Here is a 10,257-nt window from a genome sequence, read left to right as displayed (position 1 = left end):
CCTAGTCCCTCCATGCGCCAGAAGTGTACCTCCCAGCCCTGGCAGAGTAGTTCTGGAGTAGTTCCAACAGATTGTGTGGCCCTGGTTTTGCCCTATTGGGACTGATTGAGGGTAGCTACTGGGACGTAAGTCGGGACTTGATCACCCCCGGCTGGGTCGCCTGAGTGAGGGGTATGATGTTGGAAGACCCGAAACCCTGTTGACCTCAGGATACATCACTGAGGATACGTCCCAGGTGCATCCATGCGATGTTTTTTAGTTATAAGCTTTCCCTACAGCTGCAATGTTGGTGATTTTGACGTTGTTTAATATAATTAGAGAGGACTTTTCTGTTTGGATGAATGGGCTGTCTATGAATGAATGAATGAAAAGGGGCCTGGGAGTTGTCAGGGTAACTAACCTGGTGGCTGTGTTGCAGAATGATGGGAGGGAGTTTCAGTTTGTCATCAGTGGAGATCTGGCACACCTGGATTTTCCTCTAGTCTATATAAAAGAGGTGGCTGCTGTGAGGTGTTTTTATCCTGCAGTAAATCACTTTTACCGGGCAGCTGCTCTCCGAAGCAACATAGTCGACGTCCTTGACCTTTAGTAGGCATACATGTTATAGGCTACTGACTGAGGAACAAACCCTTTTTAACAAAGATTGAACGGTAAGATCATTTAATAACTGATCTACTTTTGAGTAGTCCTAGTATGATAAAGCCACTGTTTGTTCGTGCGTAGCGAGGTAGGCTACCCATCCAAACAACGTTTGCTGCTTGTGGACCGCTTTTTCAACAACTTTCATGGCCAACGGCTGTGATGTTGTAAGGATTAAGAGATCTGAACGCAAGTTTTCACATGCATGCTGTCTAACCCACCCCACGACTGTTACTGCTCACACATTTAGGTGGCTTTGAGGTTCATTTTCTGCTCCAGTGCTCGCTCTGCCTGCCTTCGTTCGGTTCGTGAACATCATGGCCAACAACTATGAGTTTGATGCTCCGTCTCATGTGATGGACTTCAACAACCCTCCCCTGGACGCGGATGATGCGGACCGCTGGTTCGGTGAGTTAAACGGTGCTTTGGATTGTTTGAACGGTGTTTGTACAGCTGCAATTTTAGTGATTTTGATGTAATTTAATACAATGAGATGGGACTTTTCTGTTTGGCTGTATGGGCTGTCAATGGCAAATGGCGGCTAGTTGCCACCCTGCCATTAACTTAATGGCAAGATGGCAGTGGAATTTATATTACTGTCAGGTCATATGTTTTTAAACTGCTCTAGCTTAACCTGTTCTAGAGAACTCTATATGCTATGGTTTCATGTCACTTTTATTAGTAAATTTAACTACTGATTGCATCACTATCAACAGATACACCGGCTAGTAATCTGGCCACAACACCTAACAGAAGTGGCTTTCTCTTTGGACCATACCCGAAGCTGGACCTGCCCCTGGCAGTTGTGGCCCCTCAAGTCAAGAAACTGCGCCTGGCAGTTGTGGCCCCTCAAGTCAAGGAACCATGTGACTCTGGTTAGTTTAATATTCATCAACAATATAGTTGGCTCTCACAGATGGTGTAATCCTATATGGCCCTAAAGGTCAATACCAGCAGGGTGCATTAGTATTGGGCTAATGGTAGTCCACAGATTCCACAATAAGGTCTCCAGTAATTGGTGGCAAATGGCAATACATTTGTAATGGCACTTTAGTTGTGAATTATTAGTAACCTGGGATCTTAAATGCATTTGACAATTATTCTAGCACCCAGTGGATCCAGTTCACCACCCCCCAACATCCTCACATCCTGGGGTAACAGAGCACCCAATGGATCCAGTTCACCAGCCCCCAACATCCTCACATCCTGGGGTAACAGAGCACCCAATGGATCCAGTTCACCAGCCCCCAACATCCTCACATCCTGGGGCAACCGAGCACCCACTGGTCTGCCTGCAGGTAGCCATGCTCCCAGTCGCATGGCTGTTCAGCAGCAAAGCACCTGGCCCGCCACTCAATTACCTGTCCAAGCCTGCAGGTATGTCTTGTGATAAAATGGTTACAGTCTCTTTAGTTGATGCTGTTGGTTTAAAGTAAACCAGCTACTATTCTGAGGTGTCAACTTGATTCAGTTACACTTACACCCATGTAAGATTATATGGCATACTCTTGGTGATTTCATTTCTGGTTGCTCTGAAGGGTTTTAAAGCGCAAGTCAGACGGGCCTGACATGGTTCCATACAAGAAACTAAGGTGAGACCTTGCCTTAAATTTGGTGCTGGCCTTAAGAATATCAACCAAACCGGTGGAAAAGGGGTCACAGTGCATTCAAAGTTATCATTACCTCTACATTCCAGTGTGGCGAATACCGTTGCTGTGCGTCCGTTAGGGGCACATGGGGTTAATAATGGAACGTATCGTATACCCTTGGGACAGGTGTCTTTGCTTGCATTTGGTCCAGTGTCTTAATGACTAAGGCACAACTAGTGGGTGTCATGTTTATTAATGTGTGATTGGAAAAGTTGTATGATAGCTGTTCGCATATTCGAAAACGCCGCCATTCTGGCAAACTTCCTAACTGTTCATGATGGCACAGAAGCATAACAAAAGATCACGTGTGTACGGTGCTGAAAAACACAACCCTTGGCAACTGGTCATTTCTTTTTCAATCTAGTAGCCAGCCAGCCAGGCGGTCTGATCCTACTCCTTGCAGAGACAAGCGTCCAGTCAGACTAAGTACCAGCAGGAGTAGCCAGCAGAAATCTGGTTTTGCCCGGAGGTCACTGGCAGCAGCACCTGTACAGTGAGTAAAGGCATTTTGACAACATGTAGTGGGAACTTCTGTGGGAACCCCCATTTGAAAGATACATTTTCTTCCAGACCAAAAGGCTCTGAGGCGCTGAGGCTGGCGCACATCAGACGGCTACAGATGAAAGTGGCTGAACACCGGAAGAAAAATGAGGCCAGCTACAAGGCAGCGTTGAGTGGCAGTGAGTGGGAATTCAATTTATGGCAAAAGATTAAAGTTTGTGACCATGTGAGACTTTTCTTTGCTCCTCCTAAATTATTTTCCTGATTTCAGGTCACCTGCCAAAAAGGATGGCCCTGTCCACTACTGTGCCCAAAGAGTTTCACTTCAGTACAGATGGCAGGGTTAAAGCAGGCAATACATCTGACTCCCGAAACGTTGATTTTGTTTTAATGCTCCGCAAACGCCCATCCTCTCCGGTGAGTGACTTCTTGCACTGCGTCTGTCACCATCCAGCAATAACCAGTCTAACGTCTTGCTGCATATGCATTCAATGTTCTGAGGTTGGGAAGGCTGTCATTTCAGGTAAAGGCCCCTAAACGTACCACGGTGCCCAAACCATTCAACTTATCACAAGGGAACAGGAGGAAGGGGGAGGAGCCTGCTCCGTATGTGTCCATAGCTCAGCTGGTTGACCGGTTCCACACACGCACTCCTGATCGCTTCCATCTGCGTAGCCGTCAGAGAGAAGAAAGGGGTAAGCATGCAGCGGGGATGCGCTATTGACTTATCCTGCATCAGAACTGAGGTGGCGGTGCATAGTTTTATGTGCAGCCTAGTACTCTTCAAATGTAACTGATTTCACAGTATCTTTTTTTTAAGTCACCTGCACCATCTTTATATCCTATCCCAGTTAACCCATAGAGTATATAAAGGATAGAGACCGAACTGGAGCACTAGCCCCGCCCCCAAGCTATTCATTTCGATGAAGTTGCTCAGTGGCGTTTTGAAGCACCCGGAAGACTGCCGGAAGTACCTCCTCCGGACCTCAAATTTGAGGTCCGGGGTGACGTAGGGAGTGATGGTCCTACGTGTCCGTGCACGGGTCCGCCTGCAGTCCTTCCTCTTACCACTAGGGCCCAGAGCTTCAACGTTGGAGCGCCTCACTGGCCCCTTGAGTTAACCTAATTGCCACTGAAGAGTTTTAAACGTGTTGCCACTGCTGGTTCTATTCCAACTAACGTGTGGGTGTTGCACTGTTCATGAAGGACCATCTCCGGTTCTATTCCAACTAACGTGTGGGTGTTGCACTGTTCATGAAGGACCATCTCCGGTTCTATTCCAACTAACGTGTGGGTGTTGCACTGTTCATGAAGGGCCATCTCCAAAGAAGGCAGAACTAAAGATTACTCGGCCTCACAGCCCACGCCTGATGACTCATCAGAGGAAACGTGTCACGACCGTCAAGAGTAGTGCTGAGGCTCGGCTGCTAAATGTGGAGGCTCGGCTGCTAAATGCCTACATTGAGGCGAAGGAGATGGACGAACTCACCAAGTAGGTTTGCATTACAGTGCCATTTTCTTACTTGTTGGGTTACATTGGGTCAATGTCTCATGACTGGCTTTGCTGACTATGTGTATATTTTCAATAATTTTGGACTATACTAGTTGCACTTCTAAAATGCCACCTGTCGCTCCAAGGAATAAATACAATGCTCTGCTACTGAACAGAAAAATGCTGGACGGTGTTATGAACCCCAAGAAGCCAGCTGTGAAAGAGCCCACAAAACCTGAGGGCTTCGATTTGCAGATTGAGAAGAGAATCCATGAGAGGCAAGCCACCAAGAAGACTGAGGAGGAGCATCATGTCTTCCATGCCCAGCCCATACCCTCAAAAATCCTGGAAGGGGTGGTGGTAAGTTTTAGTGCAACCCTGAGTGTGTGTGAAAAGCTGCATACATTATGCTTAACATTCAATGGCCCAAAATGTATTTCTAGTTTGAGTGCGGTCCAGGGTAATTTTATAATATTTTTGAGAGGGTGTACGGACAATTAAAGCTCGTAATGATTGCCATTGCTATGTCCAACAGGGAGTGCCCCCGAAAAAAGTTATCTTGGTCACTATCCCAGAATCCCCAGATTTTGCCCTCAAGAAAAGGGTGCATCTGGAGCACAAGGTGGAGGTAAGATTCTGGGTTTTGTTTATCATTCTATAAAGTAAAACCTAGCGCACTCCTGATGGGACGCAATTAAGTTTTTATTTCCCCCCCCCCTTTTTTAGGTGAGAGCACCATCCCCTATCAAGGCCAAACCAATGCCTGACTTCAGTTTGCCAGTCTATACTCGTCCCTCAGACAAGAGCGAGGTAGAGGTGTGCCCTTTCTCATTTGAGGAGAGGGAAAAGGAGAGGAGGACTCTGAAGGAAAAGAAACTAGAAGATCTGAGAAACGAAGAGGTAGGGAGAACACGCCAGTGTAAAATTAGTTATTTTACACAGGCTGACGGCACTGTCCTGGGGCATTTTTCACAAACATGTTCCATGTCTCCTCTGCCAGCCAGTAGTGCACTTTAAGTACATTATGTGTACATTTCTACGAATAATTTCAAATGCAGTGAAAATGGCTGTTCTACAAGATCACAATGAGTTGTGTTTATACATGCATCATTGAATGTGGGCTTGTAGGGCTTGTAGTAATTTTTTAGCATGTACTTTGTAGTTTGCATAACCCCATTAGACCTGTAATCTATGTTCAATCCGGGAGTTGCTGGTCTCATTGGCAAACAATTCTGTTGCTACAAGAATTTGAAGGTTTTCAGAAAACATTTTTAGAATTGGCCTCGGGTCTAAATCATGGGATCAACAAGTACCGAGTACAAATTAGACGGCTACTTTAACTTGTCGGTAAGTAAATTTTGTCTGTCAGGCTGGTGTTTCTTGGCTGGGGAAAGGAATGTTCTGTTAATGAAGCCGTAACCTCAACTTGATCCAGTTTCTTTGGCCTTTAAAACTCCCAGGTGCAGCAGTTCAAGGCCCAACCCCTGCCAGATTTCCATGAGGTGCATCTTCCCAAAAAGACAGTACTTGAGCCTACCAAGCCGGAGCCTTTCAAGCTGCAGATCGACGAACGAGGAGCGGCTAAGAACGATCGTTGGGAGAAGATGGTGCGTTATGACTTACAAAATAAAGTGTAACAAGACTTTATGATGCATTGGTCATAGTTGTAACTGTTAGGTTAACTGTGAACATGCTGCACAAGTCATTCAACACTTCACGATAATGACATGCCCAATTTGGGGTGGCTAGGGTGGTAACATTGTGCTTCTTCTGTAGGTGAAGGAGGAGCAGAAACAGCAGGTAGAAGCGACTGTTTTCAAAGCGCAGCCTAGCAAAGCTGTCCACAAAGAGCCCTTTCAGCCCAAGAAGGAAAGCCACTCTGTTCTTGGTGAGTAGAACCTAATCAGGTGACTATTCTTAAAGGGAGTGTAGGTGATATTATCTTCTAATATTGACTGCAACTGGTGCAATGCACTGGGGCCCAGCCCCCAAGGGGCCCATGAAGGGGGATGAAGAGAAAAGAGTCAAGATGATGGTGGAAAAAGCCTGGTTTCAGAGGCTACCCGGTCGCAGGAACAGTAACACCAAGGATTCGTCAGTGATGTCACTAAACTGCTTTAAGTCCGTACTACTTCCGTGTTGCATAACAGTGACATCACAATTTTATCCAGTCACTTGGGTGAGGATTCCAATCAGGACATGCAGACAAAATTGGAACTGGAACAATATAAAAGTAAAGCTATAACTGTGGCGTTCTCTCTTCCTGATTGCATAATACGGATATCTGACCTGACCTTGCTGTTGAGCAATCACTTGCCCCTTAATTTATTTTACAAATATATTTAGAATTTCATAAGTTAAGGCCAGTGTAGTGACTATTGCAGTGTCTGGATTAAACCATCACACCTGACCTACCAGTTATTTTTCTAAATGGGGAAATGAGTTTCTGTAATGCCAAAAATATTGAATGGCCTTTAACATAAGTTTAACAATATTCAGTAAAAACTAGTACCAATACAATAACAAATGGGAATTTCAGCAGTAGTCTTAATACTGAGCTGTCCTGGGCATTTAACACACACTATGTAACAGTTATTTAGACTCATTTTTCTCCTCACACTCTTGTCTCTTCAACAATCTGTTGCTACAAACACTTGGGCTTGAACACTTCCACAGTTCCAGAGGCCTTTGAGCTTGCCACAGAGCGCCGCGCCCGAGAGTGGCAGGAGTTTGAGAGGGAGCTGAGTGAGAAGGAGACCCTCAGGGCCTTCATGGAAGAGAGGCAGCGCCAAGAGCAAGAAGAGCGAGAGAAGGAAGAACTTTCAAAGATGCGTCAGGACCAGGTGATATGCTCTCAGACGGTATCATTGCTGTCTGGTGGGAACATTGACTGGCCAACCATTATGTGACGTTGTCAGGCATCAAGGCCTAAGTGGTATATGCCATTTACCACTTGGCCATCAGTGTGGTCTCTACTCCTTATTACGCTACTGAGTCAAAATATGGAGATGCAATGTTTCTGCCCCACAGCAACAATATGTAATAGCCACTGGAAAAAGATTTTGACTCTAAAATAAACATCCTCCTCCTCTCTCCTCAGGTTCTTAAAGCTTGTCCAGTCAGACGTTACAAACCTGTGCCGAAGAAGTCTGTTCTGCCTCGCACTGTGCCTCAGTCCCCAAACTTTTCTGACCGTTTCCGTTCAGACAAAGTACTGCCTGCTAAAAACAAAAGTCAATCCAATTAGCTTATGGTCAGGTTTTGAATGCATTATTGTCTGGTAATGTGTAATACTTTATCTTAATACTTTTTTATTTTATTTGGATTATTTTTTGTGATTTTATTTTTTTTGTTAAAAGAGAAGGGTTTCCCACCCCCCACCGCACATTATTTTATTTGGATTCTTTATTGTCTGGACATGTTTTTAATGTTTTAACTTGAAACCTTATTAAAACAGTTTACTAACTATTACTACTTGTGATTTTTGTAGCAAGTTACAATATTATAGGCATGTACTGTAAATGCAACGATAATCTAGGTTTTGACCCTTTCATCATAATGGGTGTCACTAATGGTCATAAAATGGTAACTAAACATAATTCGCTCCGTCTCAGAGATGGGATATGGACATTTCAGAAAACTGCTTACAAATCACTTAAATCATGCAGGGGATTCCAAGCTAATTGAACTACAGCCTTCGTTGTCATGCTGAAATCATGTAAAAGCCAGCATCTGTATAGTTGGTAATTTCCTCACCTGTCCTTCCTACTGATTTCTCTGGTTGGCAGGTTTCAAAACTGTCAGTGTAAATGTTGTACCCTAATTAGTGAGGACCATTCCATGAAGACATGGCTGGAAATTGAGTAGGCCTACACTACTTTAACGTGACATCTTTTTGGACATTATAAAAATAATAATCACTTTATTTGTATAGCACCTTTCATGACATGAAATGCAGCTCAAAGTGCTTTACACAAAAAAGAAAAGAAAGGCAGGGCATAAACAATACAGTGAGGACATGAATATAAATCAATTAAAAGCAAGGGTGTAAAAGTGGGTCTTGAGCTGAGCTTTAAAAATGTCTACAGAGGCTGCCTGTCGACGGTACAGTGGGAGTTTGTTCCACGCCGTCGGCCCGTAGAAGCAAAAAGCTGCTTCCCCGTATTTTTTTAGTTGCCATTTTTTTAGGCAAAGCGAGCAGGCCAGCAGTGGAAGACCTTAGGGGGCGGTTTGGGCCATATTTCGGCAGTCATGTAGGTAGGAAGGTGCGAGACCATTGAGAGCTTTATAAACAAGTAAAAGAATTTTAAAATCAATCCTAAAAACAACATTGTAGCGTAGCCTAGAGCAGTGGTTCCTAAACTGTGATGCGTGCACCCCTTGTGGTGTGCGGGCCACTGCTAGGGGCTGCGCAACATGAAAAGGCTAATGGTGGTGGTTTATTTTAACATATGGCAAGTATATGCAGAATATAGCCTATGGTGCATATATGCTATATTCAGGTTCATATATGTGGATAAATAAGAAATGTATGTCTATATAGCTTATGCAATTTATCTTTCCATGTGGGGGGTGCGTCAGCTGGGTCGGGTGCATGGCCAAAAAGGTTTGGGAACCACTGGCCTACAGAAGATTGTAGTTCCTCTTGGCCAAGGGGTTAATTTAAACTAATTGTCTTAAATACTACTACCCAAATTGGACACTATACCAACTAAAACAGTGCTATAGAGCATGGTTATATACCTGTAAACCAATTTGTGGCTGATCTGTAAGTAGCCCATCTCACACTGTTCTACCACAGTAAGTCCTCGGCCCTCAGTTTACTAATACTGTTTGCTGTTGTGTAGGTTCTGCTTTCTGCAAAGGGGTCAGCAGAAGCCCACATCTTTAAGTTATTATTGTGACTATCAAGATGAGAGTTGTGTTAACATCCCTCGAGCCTGCAAGCCTGCCTCACACTTGCTGGTCAGAAGCTGTGTCAAGAGCTAACTCCCAGGCACAAGATATCCATGGTCTTCCGAGACTGCGATGCTGATGATCATATGAGAAACGAGCTCATCAACGGCTATTGGGAGATTCAACATGACATTCTCTGATAACTCCATGAGTGGATTAGAGGGGGAAAACGCACGTCAAAGCTTTTGCGAAACTTGGAACAGCAGCAATTGTCTTGACTGAAAAATAGTTAACATTTGCAATAGATAACAAATGGTTACAAGTTTATAATGAAAGGGCTCTTATAGCACGATTCAGTCTTTTGGAATCCCACAATCGCCACCAGATTGAACCTCATGTCATTACTCCTGTACATGTGCAACAATTGCTTCCAGATGGATCTGACATGAGAGCCACACTTGCAACGTTCGGGGCAACGCATTACATAAGTCTCTTATCAAACATTTTCAAGTCAAGGACCCCCAAATTGATATGTTTTTGGCCACAGACCCCCATCTGAAAAGAGTAACATTTATTTTGTGATCCCCTTTAGTTTTTTTCTATTTAATAATTTGACAGAATCCAGTTTAAGGTATTTGGTTTACCTTTATTGAGTTAGTGTTTTTGTGCTTCATTTTGATTTCATGGTTTGTTTTTTATTGAGGTATTTGAAGCAGCTTTTTTATCGCATTGGTTAGATTTCAGTTTTTCGCAGTTGTATTAGTTTGAGTTTTGATTACATAGAACCTTTGGTTTATAAACCCCTGACAATGTCTTGTGCCACGCTGACAATGGCATGGAAAATGAGAACGCTGGCAAGTGAGAACGAAATACTTTTAAACTACACATCTTAAAAAATAAATAAAATGGCAGATCTACAAGCTCATAGTGTGCACAAAGTGACACACTATGATCTTGTAGATCTGATATTTTTGAATCCCACATGGCTCATGTCAAATTGGGGTCGCATTCAGGACACACACAGTACACCGCTCAGTTCACATGGTGTGATTTTTATTATTATAATGAGCAATCGCACAA

At 44.0% G+C, this 10,257-nt stretch overlaps 1 protein-coding gene across 3 annotated transcripts; it reads left to right on the top strand.

The window, feature by feature from the left end:
* The first annotated feature begins 503 nt into the window (after window positions 1-503).
* Window positions 504-7,752, top strand: LOC306942128 (targeting protein for Xklp2-like). Of its 3 annotated transcripts, none has more exons than XM_079527859.1 (17): window positions 504-650; window positions 890-1,047; window positions 1,356-1,514; window positions 1,746-2,016; window positions 2,178-2,231; window positions 2,656-2,781; window positions 2,859-2,968; window positions 3,061-3,206; window positions 3,313-3,484; window positions 4,104-4,281; window positions 4,458-4,641; window positions 4,817-4,909; window positions 5,008-5,181; window positions 5,742-5,888; window positions 6,058-6,169; window positions 6,958-7,124; window positions 7,382-7,752. In XM_079527859.1, exons 2-17 carry the CDS (start codon window positions 957-959, stop codon window positions 7,526-7,528), a joined length of 2,331 nt encoding a protein of 776 aa, XP_079383985.1. In that variant the 5' UTR covers window positions 504-650; window positions 890-956; the 3' UTR covers window positions 7,529-7,752. The 3 variants fall into 3 exon arrangements, with proteins under 3 accessions (XP_079383985.1, XP_079383984.1, XP_079383986.1); XM_079527858.1 differs by having other exon boundaries at window positions 2,653-2,781; XM_079527860.1 differs by lacking the exon at window positions 2,178-2,231 and having other exon boundaries at window positions 2,653-2,781.
* Window positions 7,753-10,257: the final 2,505 nt, after the last annotated feature.

The sequence above is a fragment of the Electrona antarctica genome (assembly GCF_951216825.1).
Source record: "Electrona antarctica genome assembly, chromosome: 18".
In the NCBI taxonomy this organism is placed as follows: domain Eukaryota; kingdom Metazoa; phylum Chordata; class Actinopteri; order Myctophiformes; family Myctophidae; genus Electrona; species Electrona antarctica.
The sequence above is the reverse complement of the archived record's forward strand: the minus strand, read 5'-3'. Positions and strand labels throughout refer to the sequence as shown.

What these genes read in the sequence shown, in the direction of transcription:
- LOC306942128 (XM_079527858.1), top strand. Translation starts at nt 957, where the DNA reads ATGGCCAACAACTATGAGTTTGATGCTCCGTCTCATGTGATGGACTTC. An exon ending in TGATGCGGACCGCTGGTTCG is followed by an intron (nt 1,048 to 1,355) that starts GTGAGTTAAACG and finishes CACTATCAACAG; the next exon opens with ATACACCGGCTAGTAATCTG. An exon ending in ACGATCGTTGGGAGAAGATG is followed by an intron (nt 5,889 to 6,057) that starts GTGCGTTATGAC and finishes CTTCTTCTGTAG; the next exon opens with GTGAAGGAGGAGCAGAAACA.